The 19,171-nt window shown below is 41.2% G+C and overlaps 3 protein-coding genes across 7 annotated transcripts in view; 2 read left to right on the top strand and 1 right to left on the bottom strand.

Moving 5' to 3' along the window:
* dlg3 (discs, large homolog 3 (Drosophila)) overlaps positions 1–8,415 on the top strand; it is an 88,218-nt gene extending 79,803 nt beyond the window's left edge. For all 5 annotated transcript variants that reach the window (XM_046029822.1, XM_046029819.1, XM_046029820.1 and 2 more), the window contains 10 exons: positions 1,267–1,443; positions 1,563–1,638; positions 2,228–2,324; positions 3,770–3,811; positions 4,038–4,088; positions 4,185–4,286; positions 4,375–4,547; positions 4,760–4,869; positions 4,963–5,054; positions 5,265–8,415. In XM_046029822.1, the coding sequence (XP_045885778.1) occupies positions 1,267–1,443; positions 1,563–1,638; positions 2,228–2,324; positions 3,770–3,811; positions 4,038–4,088; positions 4,185–4,286; positions 4,375–4,547; positions 4,760–4,869; positions 4,963–5,054; positions 5,265–5,371 (1,027 nt within the window). In that variant the 3' untranslated portion in view covers positions 5,372–8,415. The remainder of the gene's footprint in view (positions 1–1,266; positions 1,444–1,562; positions 1,639–2,227; positions 2,325–3,769; positions 3,812–4,037; positions 4,089–4,184; positions 4,287–4,374; positions 4,548–4,759; positions 4,870–4,962; positions 5,055–5,264) is intronic.
* A 76-nt stretch (positions 8,416–8,491) lies between these two features.
* Positions 8,492–18,881, bottom strand: tex11 (testis expressed 11). Its single transcript, XM_046029817.1, has 29 exons — positions 18,727–18,881; positions 17,527–17,639; positions 17,055–17,139; positions 16,807–16,886; positions 16,645–16,725; positions 16,448–16,567; positions 16,141–16,221; positions 15,935–16,020; positions 15,779–15,836; positions 15,279–15,374; positions 15,093–15,174; positions 14,790–14,868; positions 14,499–14,650; positions 14,277–14,362; positions 13,881–14,018; positions 13,598–13,700; positions 13,348–13,472; positions 12,708–12,793; positions 11,974–12,027; positions 11,826–11,866; positions 11,663–11,740; positions 11,489–11,559; positions 10,925–11,038; positions 10,626–10,698; positions 10,366–10,515; positions 10,133–10,241; positions 9,886–10,006; positions 9,094–9,261; positions 8,492–8,879 (listed from the first exon to the last, which is right to left on the bottom strand). Exons 1-29 carry the CDS (start codon positions 18,752–18,754, stop codon positions 8,808–8,810), a joined length of 2,730 nt encoding a protein of 909 aa, XP_045885773.1. The 5' UTR covers positions 18,755–18,881; the 3' UTR covers positions 8,492–8,807.
* The window catches only part of kdrl (kinase insert domain receptor like), a 45,951-nt gene continuing 45,608 nt past the window's right edge, over positions 18,829–19,171 (top strand). Inside the window, exon 1 of the mRNA XM_046029816.1 lies at positions 18,829–18,877. The gene's annotated coding sequence lies outside the window, so the exon portion shown is untranslated. The remainder of the gene's footprint in view (positions 18,878–19,171) is intronic.

Genomic DNA, 19,171 nt, shown 5'->3' with positions numbered 1-19,171 from the left:
GAAGCACTAATGCGCTTCACTTAACCTAAGCCTTATGGCTACATTACTAGATTGATTTAGCCTAAGTTCAATAGCAATGGACGTTATTCGGATATATCAAAAATATATAGGTGCTATCTCATTGGACACCCGCTATAGAGATGAGCAGCAACCAGTCTGACTCATGTCTCTCTTATAGACCGCCTCCTATGAGGCATGTAGAGCCTAGCCTGCTCCTGTGCGGGTGACTAAGCCCACAGTTATGTTGGAAAAGCTGTCTAGTTAGCTGGCTGATGCAGGAGCCGCCATGTCCTCCCAGCCCAGCCTCAGGAATGTGGTGGAGGCGTTAAGCCTCTAAGGTGTTCTCAAAAGCAAAACAAAAAAAACAGTGTCACATGTGCTCATGCTCTCTCTGAAACCCTCTGTAAGTTGTGCTTATAACGTGGTTAAAGCAAGGAATTTAATCACTCGTCAACCTATGTTAAAGTGCACTTGTCGCCCTGTCATCATGACAGTTTCAGTTTAGCAGTGCTACTGTTTACTTATTGCCAGCTGCAGTTTCAGTTGGCAGGCGTTCTCCAGCAGATACCTCTTTAACCAGGTCTGGCCACAACATGTCTGTCCACTGGGTCTACAGCCTGTAGATGTAGGCTTGTAGGTCAAGTTTAAACCTGGAAAGCACGTATTAATACCTTTTTTGGAAATGGCTCTGGGTTTTCCTGTCTGACAAGATACTGACACACTAAGACACACAATAAGCAGTGGAAGTAAGTGGCACTAGCTGTCAGAAATATCAAGTGGAAACTTATGAATGGCACTCTTTAGTATACTTGTCCAGAACGAGATTTACATTTATTCATTTAGCTGATACTTTTATCCAAAGCGACTTACAATTGCGATATATGTCACACACGTCTGAAGCAACTGGGGGTTAAGTGTCTTGCTCAGGGAGGGAGCAGGGGAATCGAACCTGGGTCTCCCACACAAAAGATATATCTTAACCACTGCTCCATCGCCAGTGTGACATTACTTTCTACCCCATCTTTGTATGGTTACATAGACACTTACTGTTTCAATACAACACCAGGTTTTACAAGTTCCACATATTGTTGGTGAAGTTATTGGAAAAAATAACAAAGACCAGTAATGTAATGCAGGAAGTTCATCGCTGCCATTTTGTGCTAAGTGTGGACGGGGAGTAATTTGATCATGGTGCATGTGGAATCTCTACACACAAATACAAGATAAAAGGAAAAGAAGTGTAACCAAAGCCTTTTGTTTTTATAGAGCTCTGTTTGACTACGATCGAACAAGGGACAGCTGCCTGCCCAGCCAAGGCCTGAGCTTCTCTTACGGGGATATCCTCCATGTCATAAATGCTTCTGACGACGAGTGGTGGCAGGCGAGGCTGGTCACGCCACATGGAGAGAGTGAACAGATTGGGGTCATTCCAAGCAAGAAAAGGTACACTCGCTCTTCATTTACAGTGCAATAATGCCACATAAAGGTAATGTGACTACTACCATTCGTGCCCAACCTAAACTTAATTCCCCCCCCCCCCTTTTTTGCCCCCCCCCCCCCAGAGTGGAGAAGAAGGAGCGGGCCAGGTTAAAAACGGTCAAGTTCCACGCCAGGACAGGCATGATTGAGTCTAACAGGGTAAGTGTAGATGGCCAGCTGCTCCCTGCCCTGGTGCCAGAGAGGCTCCCTTCAGAGCTGCTGCTGGGCTCCCAGTGAGATGGCCTACTTCCCCCTGAGTGTGGGAAAGAGACCAGCACCTGCTCACTGAAGCGAGCACTAAAGGCGCTCATATTTCTGTATAGATTACACAGAAGCTCCATGGAGATGAGAGGTCTCTGTAAACCTCCACAGCTCCTGTGATATTAAGAAATGTGCACTTACAAAATGCCTGTACGTTTATCAGAGGCTGATCTGTCAGATGTAATTTGCAGAAGTATAAATCAGCTGTAATGTTGTCTGTATCATCTGTAATGCAAGCAGATGCAGTTTAATGAAAATGTTTAAGTTGGTAAACAGAAGCCTTCTACCTTCACAATGATATGCCATTCATTTTCACCCATTACCTGCTTCTCATTTTCATTATTTGATGTGTATTGTTTGTTGACATTTCATTTGTTTTTTTGCATGGGTGTTGAGTACCTTCATTGAAACCCATTCTGTTTTTGTTTTCACCCTCTCGTTGACCCCACCCCCCCACCCCCCTTCTCACCCACACATCGACAAGCAGCCAGTCAAAGTAAAGCGCAAAAAAAGCTTCAACCTCTCACGCAAGTTCCCGTTTTACAAGAGCAAGGAGAATATTGTGCAGGAGTTGGAGTCTGAACGTAAGTACCAGCTGTGTGATCGAGGGAGGGGGTGTTGCTTTTTCGTACTTTCCCCTTCATGCTTCAGTTCTGTCTCTCAACTTTCATCTTTCCGCTCACCTCCAGGGATGGTTTGTGTGATGGCACCACACGCATCCCTTTTCTCACTGTCCCAGAGAGATGCCCCACATGCTGAGCCAGCATCAGGCCAGAGACGGGGTGTTCTCTCTGGTGTGTCTTTGCATCTGTCTATGGGCTCAAGAGGAGTGTGTGTGCGTGTGTGCGTGCGTGCGTGCGTGCGCACGCGCACACACACACGCACTGCATTAACACACAGGCCCTCTTAACAGTGCGATGCCACTCCTTGTATAAGACCTGATCAATTCTCCAGTCAGTCACTGACCCACAACAAGAAGAATCTCATTAACTGGACCGAAGCTTTAACACTTAACAGGTCAAAATCCCATTTTAATGGGATTGGGCTTGTGTAATTGAAAGGCCGTGGCTTACTATGAACAAAGTGGGGCTCAGACTTAATGAGTGCAGCACAGCGCCATGTGTCAGTGGGCCTGGCGAGCACTACACAGCACTCCTCTCCCTCTTTGCCCCAACTATCACTAACCTCTTCTTCTTCCTGTCTGCTCTCTTCTCTTGGTTTCTGCTCTCACCTGTCGGGACACCTAGGACTTCCCAGGGTTAAGCGATGACTTTTATGGATCAAAGAGTTTGAGTAAGTGTGTGGTTGTACTGTGTCAAGCAGCTGTCCCTTGAGCTCAGAGAAAAATGCTTTGTCACTGCAGACCCAGCTGGGAATGCTAAAACCACACACATTTAGAGTGACATGCACGCACAGACCTGTGCGTGCTCACACACACACACACACCTACTTCCCAGAACATATAAAATATGCATTCCCAAGGGAGAGTGAGTAAGCGTTACATTTATTCTGAATGTCTCATGGGGTCTTTTACAATAAATGTTTAGAGTTTTGTCAGATAAGGTCACACAGAATACAACTGTCACCAGAGCAGGCCTGATTGGAAACACTTTTCCCCTGAGTCAGCCAGCTTCTGCCTCCCTCCTCTGGACAGCGTAATGCTTTGTGTTTTCTTTGTCTTTTCCCTGATTTGAGATCTGCTGCCATAGGCACAGATCTAGCAATAGGAAACATTGGCAAGGGAATTGCGGGTCATTTGGGATATTGTCACAGGAAACACTTAATTTCCTATTGCTTGCACCTAAAACCACTTCCCTAATATTGTGAGAGCATGGCTGCCACACCAAACAAGACTTCTGCTTTCTTTACCCCCCCCCTTTTTTTTTTTAATGGCCTAGCCTTTTCCCCCTAAGGCTGTTTGAAGCAGGTGAAAATAATTTTCACTCATAAGAAGAGAATGTATTTGAATTTAACTGTGACTATAGTGTTTTGGAGATTACCTGCAACCCACTCTCTTATGCCTTCGCAGAATGCCTGACATCCAACACAAGTGACAGTGAAAGCAGTTCAAGTGAGTCACCTTCATTTCTCATGGTGTTTCTGGTTGTACAATGCCCACATAGATGAATAATATGGTAGATATCTTTAAATTTACATGTGACAAGACATCTGTAAATTAAAATTCCCCTGGTGTTTAATCAGCCATGATGATTTTATTGTATTTCTTTAAATGAGATGTAAAATGTCTAAAAAATAAAACAAATAAAAAATTAATTTAAAAAAAATTGTTATTACAGAGGGACAAGAGGATACAATTCTTTCCTATGAGCCAGTCATCCGACAGGAAAGTGAGTGAAACACTTTGAAAACATATTGCCTAAGTCAAACTGTGGCTTGTATGTTTCTACATGTGTCCTCACCTGCCTATTTCGTCTCTAATGCAGTCCACTACACAAGGCCTGTGATCATTTTGGGCCCAATGAAGGACAGAGTAAACGATGACCTCATCTCTGAGTTTCCCCACAAGTTTGGCTCCTGTGTACCCCGTGAGTTTACAGCAACAAACACATCCAGACAGCACACTGAATATGCCAGCAGCAACAAAAATAAACTTTGTTCCATTCCCCTCTACAGATACGACTCGTCCAAGGCGAGAGAATGAGATGGACGGCCAGGACTACCACTTTGTGGGCTCCCGAGAGCAAATGGAGAAGGACATTCAGGATAATAAATTCATTGAGGCTGGCCAGTTCAATGAGAACCTCTATGGGACGAGCATCTTGTCTGTCAGAACTGTGGCTGAGAGGGTAGGCACCGAGACTTGTGTTTCTCTGTAGGGTTGGGTTACCAGATTGTGTTTGTATTTTTGGGGGTGTAACCAGAAGCATGTTAAGTTGCCCACTAAATAGGAAAGTGGACATTTGTAATAAATGTTCCACTGCAGCACTGCAACTACTAACAATCCTTTGTGAATATGTTACCTAATTATGTAACAAAGCCTTTCTTTACTTGTCCACAGGGGAAACACTGCATTCTGGATGTGTCTGGGAACGCCATAAAACGACTGCAGCAAGCACAACTTTATCCGATTGCCATCTTTATTAAACCAAAATCCATTGAAGCCCTAATGTAAGTGTGAGCTCTTTGACATACTGTAGTTAAGATATTGGCAAATTTAAGTGTGTCTGTAATACTAACCATTAACTTGCTTGTCTGTTTCAGGGAAATGAATAAGAGGCAGACTTACGAGCAGGCCAATAAAGTCTTTGACAAGGCAGTTAAGCTGGAGCAAGACTTTGGAGAGTATTTTACAGGTTTGTCTCACTGCCCTTTTGCTTTGGGTCACAGATAAATATTTGGAGTTACGATTTGGGCTGTATCTGATGTTTTAAATTATAGATTAATCTGTTTCACCCCGCGACCCTGTATGCAGGATAAGCGGTTGACGATGGATGGATGGATTAACTCTATTAACTCTAGTTCTGATGCAACCAACATACCTGCCTCTGCGTTTGTGTCTCCAGCTATTGTACAGGGTGACTCGCTAGAGGAGATCTACAACAAAATCAAGCTAATCATCGAGGAGCAGTCTGGTCCCTACATCTGGATCCCCTCCTCAGAGAAGCTCTGAGCTCCCTGCCGTCCCCTCTGCGTAGGTGCAGAGCTCCCCACCTGCCTCCCAGAGACCCCATCCAAGCCCAAATAGCCCCCCTCCTCACCTCCTTTTTGCAGATATGTTTCATATCAAGTTTTAGTGTCATCATTATGTTACTCTCTAAATGAAAAAGAAGTCTTATCACCATTACTGTGACTGTGCACACCCCTGCATGAGTTTCTCAACAAATCCATTCAAGACTGGAAATGCCATTCCAAAGGAATATGTCGAAGGAAAACAAAAGGGAAAATGAATAAATCCTTTTGTGAACTGGGACTGACTGAAGATCAGAATGTTTTACAGAAAGAGAGTAGCTGGGGTTCAAGAAGAAGTTGCAGGGAAACAGAGACAAATCATACCAAGTTGGAACACTTTGTAAATGTTCATCAAATCACATTTAAAAAGACACACAAGATGAGGAGTGAAGACCAGTCACGGTTTTCTTTTCTAAAAAGACTGGATAAAATCGAGCCCTGCTGATGGTACTGTTCAAGGAGTCATCTCTCTTGTTTATACTGACTGAGGAAATTAGTGGAGCCTACAAACTGGTGATCTATTTATCACAAACCAGCTTGCTGTTTGGTCGTCTGCCAGTTGTCTGTGCTGCAGCTGATAAAGACATCTTGGGAGGCAGATCAAGAGGAAGAAATGCGTTGTGAATCTCTACATTTATATTATGAAATCACAAGATAAATGATAAAATCCCACTGAGATTTACTACATATTAAAAACTACACATTTTACACTTCACTAGAATTGTCAATTTGGAGGGCTGTTAGATTTCCTTTTTATGTTTTTCTTATTTTCTTTGTGGGATTTTTTGCTTGTGGATTTTAGCTGCTCTGTGTAAAGTATGGGGGTAGAGAAGTGTAACTGGGCTCTCTGCAAAACACCAAACTGCCTTACATCAAATACAAATTCTGTTTTGTGACTACCTGTTGTCTGTTAAGGAGGCTGCACACAATTGACAAGGAAAAGGGAAAACATTCTCACCTTTTCTTAACTCTTTGTGTGTCATTCGACTGCCAGGAGGCCTGACTTGAGTGCAATAGATAAAACAAAGTCTCACCTCTGTGGGCGCCTTTTCTTCCCTGTTTTCCAACCATCCTTACTGTGTAATTAAAGAAGAATTTGGCCACTGAATTACAATTTGGACAGCCAGAGCCTAACTCATGTTGAGCAGCAGACCACCCTATTACACTCTCTGCCTTCCAAGAGGATTTTCTTCTGATTGAATGGTCACATGGTACTGTCCTATCTGCCGCCATCACGGTGGCCTTAAAACGGGTAGAACAAGACAATAATTGTATTGGATGTCCTAACAATTAAAGAGTCAATATAACCTGTTTTGGATTGTCCCCCTGCCCCTCCCACGAAAAACAACACTAAAGTTGGGTTTGATTAAACCTTTATGCTTGGTGTATCTATAAACGTATTAATTCTTCATGAATCTGTCATTGGCAGGTGCTGAACCACTGTGTTGAGCTCTTATGTGTGTCTGGGGTGAGCTAGACCAGCTCAGGAATCTAAACGTACAGATACAATTTCCCCTGCGACTGAGGCCATGCTTGGGTGATGACACAGTTCCTAGCTGTCAAATGTGAACAAACGCGTACTAATAGTACTGTCGCTTAGTTAAATGCGTCTTCAACTTAACCGTGTAATCGGGCTGCATTCTGTGTCTTCTCTTTTTCCGTGAGGTGGGAAGCTTGTTCAAGGCCATCTGTGCGGTTACATTAGAGTTGGCTGTATGGCATCACCGGGATTGAAATGACGTTCTCCATCCTCTCATGCAGATCTTGGCACTGTATGTTTGTATCTGAAGAAGAGTGTGGCCACCAATTGTTCTCTCTTTCCTCCTCAGCCTTTTGACGAGTGCAAAGGGATTTTTTTTTTTTCTTCTTCTCAGAGAGCCAGACCCAACAGGAAGTGGCAACGTAGACCTCTGGGTCCCCTGCTCTCTCCCACCCACAGAGCACCTGTACCTGCAGGCATTTTCTGAACAGGTGTGCCCACCTGCCAGGCACCACTGCTAAACCAGCTGTCATTACCTGTGTCAAAACCAGAGTTCAGGGAATAACCGAAGGGAACAGAGCCATTTATAAACTGCTTGCAGACTGTTTCAAAGGGTGTGGTAGCTGTACAATGTAAATAAGCCCCCAGCAGATCCCCCTCACCTGTGCTTCATGCATGTGTGAATCAAACTGGGACAAACATGTTTTATAGACCACAAATGTCAGGTAAGTAAAGTTTGAGCTACTCTTGAGATATAATTTCCATACAAATGTGCTGTATTGTTGGTATTTCTCTTCAAATGCCTATTGGAAAACTTAACTAGCCAGTTGGGAATTCAGTTCCCTCAAGTAGGGCCTGTCTACATGTGATTTCTTGTGGAACGTGTCTGGGTGTATAGATTTTAAAAATATATTGTAAAATAATTAAAGAGATGCAGGCAGAAACCTACACAATATCACAGAAACCAGGAGCAGTGATCAATACATCATTAGAAGTTTAGAATTGGTCCTCTCTGGTGTTTAGTTACAATACAGCTGACTGTTAACAATGTGTGTGGTATTCATACCTCAGTCAGCCATGTCAAAGCCCAAAGAACTTGATTTCATTTTACTCTTTCCATTGAGGTTGTGGTATATAGCAAGATGGAAGCTGAATGCCTCTGTGTGTGTATAATTGATGAGGGTCTTTGTTCTGATGAGAGAAATGATGACATATATGCTTTTATTTTTGGGGGGGGGGGGGTCAGGGTTCTTGTTTGTACTTTTGGGTGATGATGTTTATGTTATAGCACATCTGTGCAGTAAGTGCTTGCAAACATGAACCCTTTGATTGTACAGTAGTTTCCTTCCTGTCACTGCAGGTGGTACAGCCTATCAGGACATTTGGCCTCATGGTCTTCCCTGTCCTAGTCATGAGGGAACACAGTCCTGCAACTTTTGTTTGGGTTTTATTTTGGGACTTGACAAGAGTTTATTTGTTTGAAAATAAAATACGTGATTCAGTTATGATTTTGATGTGCTTGTTTTTCCACTTTAAGCGCCTCCGTAGCTTTGAAAAGAATTCCATTTTTGTTTAAGATTATTTGTTGGGATTTTAGCCTTTTATTTACAGAAGGCAACAAACATTAGGGAGAGAGAGAAAGGGCGGTAACATGAAACAAAAGTCCCAGGAACAGAAACGAATTTTCTATATGTCTTATCCACTAGTCTACCAGGACGTCTCACAATTGTACAGATTTAAAGCAACAATTTATGAAACTGCAATATCTGATGGACTTATTACAACAACATTAATAACATTTAGCTGCAACAAACTGATGGAACTGAGTCAATTTAGGAGTACCCGCAGAACAGGCACCTAACACCATACTGACAACAGCTGACCTGTCCCAGTTTGGTTATTCTTCCATGATGAGGTTCTTCTTGGCTTTGTCCAACCTATCCAGGATTTCACTGTAGAGACCAGACATCTGTGTGTACACAAGAACAACTGTATCACTTAAAAATGTCTGGGCTCTCAACGGTCTACAATGATGGTTATATACTAATTTAGCATAAAACCTGTGTGTTTCTTCAGCTAGCTAACTGGCAGGGTGTTTCAAGCTTTATCATGCTCCACTGCTACAACCACCCCAGTCTGCTTAATTCATTCATCCCCTTCCTTCTTCTCCACCCATCCTGTACCTGTGTCTCATAACTGTCCTGCAGGGATCCCAGGTGGCGGACGAAGCTCATGGCGAGGCCACACCACTTCTCAGCCTCGGGATACTGAGCCAGGCTGTACAGCAATATCCCTGTGTTCCAAGCCCGAGTCAGCAACCACAGGGTCTCCATCTCTGGGAAGTCGTCCGGCTGCAGAGGAGAGCAGGAAGATATTCAAAAGGCCATTTGACGGAGGCCACTTGGGTGACTCATTCGAGCCAAGCGTATGGAAGGAAATCTGTGTTTTCATTGGGTAAAGCATGTTAGCAACTTCCATCCAATACCGTGTCTACTGTGTGTTAACCTTTACTAATGCTTAGGAGTCTTAAACAGACTGTAAACAAACTCGGAAGGTCTACCATTTATTAAATTTTATTCATTTTTCACAACACTTTAATCTTGGGCTTTCACTTTGATCCAACGAATTCTACAGCTTTTGAGTAATAACTCAATATGAAAGGGGAAATATGCACTACCTCTAAAGCAGTGTAATGTCTCAATAATTTGATGCCTCTTTTCAGAGCCGCTGCTCACCGGCAGTGTGATGACTTGTACAGCACATTAACATTCAAATTGGCAGGAAGGGAGTGGTGAATGGAAGCATCTGCTAATTGAAGTGCGGCTGAAAGCCCATTGATAAAAAGAGGCTTCTAGAACAGCAGGCAGGCATGGAGTGGAAGAGAGGGGGTTAATTATATAGCAAGGAGCAGTTCTGTTGGAGGGAACAGGAGGTGGGTGCCAAGGGATGGCGGTGTGTGATTGGTGCCGACTCACTGCGGCTGCAATGATGGACAGGGCCTCCTCATAGTAGTCCCACACCTCCTTGAGCACATGGGCCTCCACCTCTGACACACCGGTCGGGAGGGACAGCTTGATCAGGCTGTGAACACACTTGCTAAGGCGGGGATACAAAAACAATTAACATCAATCAGATACCCTTTTGTTGTACTAAGCACATTGTGTGAATAAATCGTTAATAAAACGTCATTGGTGTTTTCATGCAGAGTAGTGATGAGTATACCTGCAGCGCGCCAGGTCAGTCTGTGGTTGTTTCTTATGCAGAGAGAGAGCAACCCTCAAGGCCTTCTTACATAGCAGAGGGAAGTGGGCTGGAGGCTCCATGGCTAAGGCTACATATATATATAAAAAAAGATGCCAGCATACTTCCTGACATACTAGAACGTGTCTATTTCTAATGGCATGTCAGCAGAGATGAGAATAACAATACAGTAAGGTGTGTGTTTTTGTTTTTACCTGCAATGGTTTCAAGCACCTTGGTTTCAACATTTTCAAGCTCCAAGACAGACTCAAGTACCGTCTCAACCTTGGGGTCATTCAGCTTCGCACGAGCTTCAAATTCATACAGCAGCAGCAGCGTGTCTGTTTGGTCCATTGGGAAGTTCCCTTAAAGCCCATGTTGAGATTACATTTCTTTTGCTACATTTCTTTTTGATTCATGAAAGATGTGCACATAAACATGGTTGTTATTTGGATGGGGTTGATACGTAAGGTACCTGATGCTTTCAGGGTATTCCAGATCTCCCAACAAATCTGAATGTGCTCCAGAGCCTGAGTGAGCTCCTCAGTCTGTGAACCAAACAGGAAAAAACACATAACAAGCATTCTGGACTCTTCATCGCCATCTACTGTTCAGTTCCTCTTCAAAGGCAGAGGGATTAAAATTAAACACCTACACCAGCACCAATAATGTGGTTAGTCACCTCTCTTCTCCTCTGGTCTTGGTAAATTTCCATTTATGTGGATGGAGAGCGTGCTAAATGTAGGAGATGGACAGAGGGAGTGGGTGGCACACCTGGGTAGAGAGAAGAGACTTCCTGCAGAGCTCCAAAGAGGCAGCAGCAGCCATTAGCAGACATGTCTTCTGGCCCATGAGCAGTGTGCGATCAGGAGGGCACAGCTGGGAGAGCTACAGGTTCAGGGAGATGCATACACAAGTATGACCGAGGAAATAATGCGTGATTGTATAGCATTTCGTAAATACTGTATCCATTTTGATTGCAATAAACCAAGAAAGGGGCTATGAGCACAAGACAAACTGTAACTACTTTTCAGGGATTCCCTCTGAAATAAAGTAGTTCATCCTAGTTTCTCTGAAACATTTAGTCAGCATCCAACATCAGTAGCTTTTAATTGTCCTCAGGCATGAATGCATGTATGTCAAGTATGTGCCCTCAGTCAACATCTCGTGGGGAAATAAAGGTTAAAAATCATTGTGGGTCACTGTGATTCTTTATCTCAAACGTATATGTTTATCTCTCCAAAGCAATGTTAAATCCCTGTTCAGGTGTTATTGATCTACACACACAAACTGTACATATTGATTAATTCAGCTAAGGAAGCTAATAAGGGCACTTGCCTGGTAAGAGAGCACAAAGAAATCCCTTATTCTGTCGGGGCTACTCTCGCACTGCAGAGCCGAGTTCCAAGCTGTAACAAGGACACACACACTGAGAAAATGAAGGTGCTGCAAGATTTTAACTGATAGCATACCATGTCTGATTGAAGTGACAAGGAGTCTTTGTCTTAGTACCAATCTTCCTGAACCAGTTAGCTTCTTCTGCACGTTGCTCAACAGTCATGAGAGACTGGTGTGAAACTTTCTGCAGAGCTGCAGTGATGGCAAACAAAACATTTGTTGACACACAACAGATACAGTAAACATTTCTTCCCTAAATGTTGCATAATGTATTCACCCATTTTTAGATATGGCAGCAGGACATCCAGATTCACATTCCTACATGGAGTGATAGAAGTTAGTAAATATAAATCTGTGTTTTGATTTTATAAAATGCCTAATAATACTTTATAATCACATTTTTAGGTACTTTCCATTCTCCTCACCTCATGTCATCATTAGATTTTTCTATTGTGAAGAGCACAAGTCGAACCAAACACCTATAAAAAGATGAATGGAGAAACTGGTGATGACCTCCTTTATTTCACCTACTAACTTTATTATACAGAGACACACTTTCAGTGGAGAAGCAAGGGAATATAGGTCAGTGGATCATAGAGGTGTATGGAAAACTAAACTCGCTACAATCTCTCAACACATAAGCTATCTCTACTAAATGTTGTCACTTTATGTGTGAAACTCTACCATCGTGTTTTGTTTATGCGGCCTCAACACGTGAACGCTTAATGCTTCAAAGTAAAAATTTGGTTTTGTAAAATTCAGTATTTCTATTCTCAAAGCAAACAGCAAGCACATTTAATGCTTATCCAAAAAGCCTTGCTTTTAGTTCAAGCAGCAGCATGGAAAAAAATATGAGCAAACAATTAGAAGGAAACAGACCTATAACTGAAAAGGCCTCCTTGGTGAAACACATTGATTAATGAATGAATGTCCATATGCATCCATGTCCTTCACAGCCAGGTCTATTATGGTTTCTAAGGTACTGTTTGTGTGGGTAAGATGTGTGAGGTTCTCAAATAAATGCATTTTGCTGGCTTTTTCCTTCTTTATAGCTTTCATGTCAGAGATATTTTATCAGAATATATGGATTTTTTTCTGCAGGCAAATTATTTATTTTGGTATTAAACTATTCATATGTACAATCCCAGTTCTCACAGACCTGAGAGCAGTCAGAACCTGAGCTTCATCTTTGGAGTTTTCACACAAACTCTCCAGTGCCTTCATGGCAGTTTCCTGCTGTTCATTCTGTCTCAGGGGAACAAACATTCTCATCATCATTAATACCACCACCCACCATTCACATTCATTACAATCATACAGTATACTAAAGAAAGGATTCCTACATATTATACATTCAAATCATTTTCTAGACCTTACTCTAACAAACTGTTAATAGCTGGTTGCTGTCGAGTATGTCTGCTGATCTTGGGAAGGGGATGTCCACCAAGATGTTTTATTGTATTATGTTTTGATATATAATATAGGTTAAATATCACAAATAAATAATTATTTGTACAACAATATGAACTGTGAGGTGGTAGACAGTAATGTTCTTTAATCCCACATCTGCTATCATAATATTCTTCCAACAGGCATCCTCACCAACCAGTTTTTCAAATTCTGCCAACTGTGTTCAACTGTGCATCTGTTCAAGCTGCAGGTATCACTGTTGAAGACTAAACCCAGGTTTTTGAAGCCCTATAATGTCATGAAAGGACGATAAGACAGGACGACCACACCAAAAAAGTTGCTTTCCCAAATATTCCACAAATTTCACAACTGGTGTAGTAATGTCCTACCTCCAAAGCAATCTGAGCAGCCAGACTGAGGAGATAGGAAGCAGCATTTTCAGACACCAGCAGTCTGTCCTCATTGGCCACAGGATTCCTGCACAGAAGTCCCATCGCATTCACTGCCTCTGCAGCTGATACAAATAAACAGCATCATCACCACCACAGAGAATATGCTGAAAATGTAGCTGCAATAAAACTGTAACACTACTACTATGCTTTTACTGCATAGTCATCACACAAGGTGTTTTGTAAATACCTTTCTCCACATTGTTCTCCTGCACTGCAATCTTGTAAACACTGAACTTGGTGAAAATGCTGTCAGGATCACATCTCTCTGCTTCTTTAATTGCTTCTTTGGCCTGATAAACACATATGTTCTTGTATGTGCAAACATACATCTCATACATAAACTATTAAAAAAAACTGGCAGGAGTACTGGTGACAAACTACCTGCTGAGTTCTGAAATGCACCACTCACTGCAGTCACTTCACAACCCATTTATTTCCATGACTTGCTGTTGTGGCTCAAGTTGTCTTACCTTTTCCAGTTGCTTAAGTTGCAGGAAACAGGAAGCTCTGTTCCTCTGCAGTTTGGCTGAGTTGGGCTCCATCTGACCTGCCTTAAAGAAACTTAGGGAGTAGTTATACCACTGAAGAGCCTCAGAATAGTTCCTGGCCTAGGAAGAAAGAAGAACATCAAGTTATACATTACGTATCCCTCAGTAGACATGAAACCGCTGAATTGTACCTTTATTAAATTTTTAGAAGCCATGGGCAGCCACAATGCAAAGATCAGGGACCACCACTAGTTCTGAGGCCAGTATCTTGTTCAAAGTTAGGGTAGGACAGCCACACCTTGCTACATTGCTGATCACATGCTATAACAACTATACATGTACACATTGTGAATTAACAATAAACTGTGTTTTGGATACCTCAAAGTGTTTGGACGCTTTATCCCACAGCATGACATGTAGACTTGTGAGGGCCTGTGGAGTCAGCTGTTTTCCTGTATAGTGGCCTGTGTGGGTATAAACAATGGTAATACTAATACAGAGGCACATAAACCGTACACTACCTGCATTACCATAAAAGTTATTGAGTCATTTCTATTAAAATTAGAGTTATTCTAGAACTGGAGTGCAAAAGTAAAGTACCAGTGATGATATCCTCTATCTTCTGTTTGCCCAACAGCTCCTTGCCTCTTTGCAGCAGCAGCTCAATGTGCAACACAAGAGCAGTGCCCAGGTCAGGGGAAGACTCAAAGTGCTGACATACACGTTTCAAATACTCAAATGCCAGCACTTCTCTAGAAAAATCAAAACAGATATTATTCTGAGTTTAATAGTATGTGTCTGACCATTCCTACAAAGACAATGTATATCTATATCTATATATATATATATATATATATATATATATATATATATATATATATACGTTTTTACCTGTCTTCAGATATGAGTAGTTTCACTGCGCTCAGACACACTTCAAGAGAAACCTTAGCTTCCAGCATCTCATGAAGTCCTGAAAACATGTTTTTATGATCTGGTGTGCATTTAACTCTTAAGTCAACTATAGACACACATTAACTCTTAACAGGGAACAAGCATTTCCAGTAGTTTCAGGTCCTTAAACTACCAACTTTTCAATCTTGAATCTACTTCTCTAACCTCTCAGCCACTGACACCCCACTGCTGCCTATATTACTGAAGTTCTGTGTAAATAATTGAATGAGGTCAATGACTAACCTGCTCTGATATGATCATCTGAGGCCCCACATCTCAGGAATATTCTGATTTTTAAGTACAGCCCAGAGGCACTTACACATTCCTGTCAAATTGCAGAGTGACACCAGTTACCGAGCATCTGAGTTTTTATTTTGTAAATGCATTCTTCAAAATGGATATGGGAATCACAGTGTTGTTATATCCAACCTTGTTGGCTAAGTTGACAGCATTAAGGGCCTTGTCCTGAAACCTCTGACAGTCCCACTCTAAATAAACAGTGGCAAGGAGCCTCAAAACCTTGGCCTATTGTGAGGGATATTGAAGACAGTTAAAAATGACTAGGGTTGGGAGAAAAATCAATACAGCACAGTTTCGCGATATTTTCCGTGGCAATATCGTGTCGTAACATGGACGTCAAGTATTGATCTTTGATTATATAAATTGTACATGAGAAGTTTACTTTTTGGTACTATAATAATACAATCAATTGCTTTTTTAGAGCACTAGAAAAAGAGCTTTCCTTTAGGGACACAATTTGAAGTTGGAAAAAAAGATTTAATAAATTGCAATATGTTTAAAATTGCAATAATATCATATCGTGACATAAGTATCGTGATAATATCGTATCGTGGTATTCTCACCCAAAAAAATTACTATTTTAATTTGTACTCATTGCTTATACTAAACTTTGTATTGCACTGTCTTACCTGGATTTCAGATCCAGGGGCGTATTTTACGTTCATTCTCCCAACGTCATAGCTTTGGCTGAAAAAGAGAAAAAAACAACAAATCCGTTTCCCACTGCATTGTTTCTTAACTCTTTTCTGTAGAACTTAAACATTATAACAGAACATTATATTTACCTCAACCAAACTGCACTGTCCTCAAACTTTCTCAGATTGTAAGTGTCTATTCCAAAGTTGTAGCACATAAGGGAGATGTACGCAGTCTGCATTGAAAAAACATATTCACAGTTAACATCCTCCACACTTTCTATAGCAATATGTACTGTAAATGTGATACAACAATATATAGTGTTGTTATAGTGATAACAGAAGGCTTTTTTTACATCTTTTGGTAGCCGCAGCAGCATGTCTTTACAGCGCTGCATGTAGGCCAAAGCCTCATGGTTATTCCCTTGACTTATGGCCTGCAAAGAAGAGACTTGAACTTTCTATTAAATGTCAGCAAACAATATAACATTCCCTATTAACACAGAATGAGATTTCCCCCTCTCATTGTTTCTCAGATCACATTTTAGCTGTCTCACACTTCACACTGCGAGTCTGTCAGAATAGCACTTCCTCAGCTGCCAAATATCACAAGAACAAATATTCACATCGAAGGTGTTGAACATCACATGCACCACAGCTCACCGATTCTGCCTGATATGAGAGAATTCGAAGCAGATCCTTCTCTACATCCCCTTTGGATGAAATGATGTCAGCAGCACCGTCACCTCTGGACGTCAGCTGGCTATAGAGGGTTTCCAGGCTCTAGGGATATTATATGTTGAATAATTTGTAAAGACACCATATTTATGTTTGCTCTCAGTTTGTGTTTTTTTCTTCACCTTAACAGCAAGCCTTAAGAAGTTATCTGCCATCTGGGGATTTTTGCAGTCCAGCCAGGTTCTCCCTGTTTTGCTGGCCATCTGTAAAGATTAGACACTGACAAACAGACCTTGTCCTCCTCAAATGTTGAGCACTCACATAGGGCCTACAGTATTGCCTACCAGGATTTGCTTGCGGACAACGCCCTCTGTTGGATTCCCAGGCTCACAGCAGTACAGCAGACTGCATGCAACATGACGCACTGTGAAGATGGTGAGAATATTTGAGTGTGACGTGAAATGGCCGTGACTACCCCTGCTTGCAATCCCTACATTGTGTCAACATTTCAGATGATATGTGTGAGTATTTTCAAGTGTCAAGATCATCCATAAAATTATCATGTAAATAAATACAGCAACTACAAGTATACCTTTGGCTTTCTGATTTTTACTTATACTGGTGCCCACATTCTTAGTAACTGCCCAATTCCACAGCTGGATGGCACACTCTTCAAGCTGCAATATGAGCACGAAAAACACACTTCTGACAATGTAGGACCACAAGGTGACATAATGCAATATTAGAAAAAACAATCTTTGACTTAGTACTAGATAAATAGATCTGAGGTAAAACTTTACGACTTGGTTACAGTAGAACTATACTGATGAGTTACATTAACTCACTTTTCATACAATTTAATGCCAACAAGTCAATAATCTTGTCGGCATTACATATGGTAGGCCTTGGATTACGAGAGTGAGAGCACAGTGAAATTTTATATATATAAGTATTTGCTATTTTGTAAAAGTTGTTTGTTGCTTTATTTTTGTATGTATTATTACAGTACATCCCTGACCAGGACTGTGGGCTATTGTCAAACTCTCTTACACACATGTATCTACCTGTGGATCTGGTATTTTGGGGAAATCCTCCAGGCCAGAGATTTCAGAGAACAGTTTCTCGATCACCTCATCATAATCTGTCAGATGTTTCTGCAGCAGGTTCTCTGTGAGACCTGTGTATGAACAAAAGCAAATGTTTACAGGACATGAACAAGGTGACAGCAGACACTTCATCTCCACAAATGGTCAGTGATGATGTGTGACATGTAGCACATTTCACAATATCATTTTGCCCACGAATCTGACAGCAACCGTCATTTCATCACCACAGACAAAATGAGAAATGTGCTGCTGATCTCTCTCTCTCTCTCCCTCCCTATAATATTCTGGCTGCATTAAAAATTAAGCAATAGTAAACAACACCGTTCAGTCAGCAAAAAGAGCAACTATCCTTTTTTCTCTTCTTCTTCTCTACTTATAATGTGTGTCTTGTGGCAATTAAAAAAATTATTTTGATATTTTGTTGCAGCTTATTATTAACTAACACACGGTTTAAAATTACACGTTAATCTGTTAATGGTGATCATTGAATGTTCGATTATTTAGTTATCTAAAAACAAGTTTTCAAATCCCAAAGTATTCAACAATTTAAGTAAATGTGAAAAACAACTTCAGAAGCTGAGAAGACTAACCCCTAACGTTAAATGCTTGGTATTGTTAATTTATAAATAAGGTCAGCAATTGTTTATAAAACTTCTCATTGACTAAGTTGGCTAATGTTTTTTGATTGTACCCTCACTGGGTCTCTTGAGGTAGTGTCATTTTGAATATTCAGGCTAACGCTATATAATGGTGTTAAAATGGCTTGTTAGTAACGTTAACGTTATGCCATAATAATGTACAGTAACGTTATCGTGTATACTGCTGCATTCTAACATAAAAATAATCCCCTTTTATTCATTTTGGGCATGAGTAAAGTAGCCAGGTATAGGGCATAAAACAGAAGAAGTCAATACAGAGGTAACTTTAGCAAATATAAACAAGCTAACCTAGCTAAAGTAGTTAGCCTTAGTTAGCGGCAGTATCAGGGGAACCCTTTGGTGACTATGCTTTGGTTAATGTTACCTAGCTCGGGTGGAAGTTTAGTAACGTTAACCTTAGCTAAGTTCAGTACAACTGCAATTTGTAGCCAAAACTGTCTTAAAGCAATACCTGGAATAACAATAGCAATTAGACCAAGTGAGCGGGATAGTTACTCACATTTTACAGTTGAAACAAACCGCTCCATGTTTCACCACTGAAAAATAATTCTCAGGCTAGCTCATCACCGCAGCACGACCTTGTTTGATTGACAGCTGTCACAAAATTCCTATGAAGTTTGTCCAGGAGTTGATGATAAAGAGCCTGAGGGGTAACAAAATAAAACTTTGGATTAGTGTTAACTCTCATGAATTTATTTGCCTTACATAGCTATAGCTATTTTTACCCTGAGACTGGTTACTGTAATATGGTCCTGAATGTGGTTATTGTGCAGTTAACGTTAGCTATGGTATTGACATATAATATAGCTGGTTATCTACCTATCGCTACCAGGCATATTGATTTTTTAGACCATTATGACTTGGTAAACAAAGCTACAGCAAATAACCTTACTTGAGTGACTGTTACACTAGATTTTGTGTCATTCCATAGACTGTAAATGAAA

The sequence above is a fragment of the Micropterus dolomieu genome, linkage group LG19 (assembly GCF_021292245.1).
Source record: "Micropterus dolomieu isolate WLL.071019.BEF.003 ecotype Adirondacks linkage group LG19, ASM2129224v1, whole genome shotgun sequence".
Lineage (NCBI taxonomy): Eukaryota > Metazoa > Chordata > Actinopteri > Centrarchiformes > Centrarchidae > Micropterus > Micropterus dolomieu.
The sequence above is the reverse complement of the archived record's forward strand: the minus strand, read 5'-3'. Positions and strand labels throughout refer to the sequence as shown.

Coding starts and splice junctions, on each gene's coding strand:
- tex11 (XM_046029817.1), bottom strand. CDS start 18,754: ATGGAGCGGTTTGTTTCAACTGTAAAAT. Junction 16,222..16,447: donor TCTCATATCAGGCAGAATCG/GTGAGCTGTGGT, acceptor TCTTCTTTGCAG/GCCATAAGTCAAGGGAATAA. Junction 12,028..12,707: donor CAGGTTCTGACTGCTCTCAG/GTCTGTGAGAAC, acceptor ATCTTTTTATAG/GTGTTTGGTTCGACTTGTGC.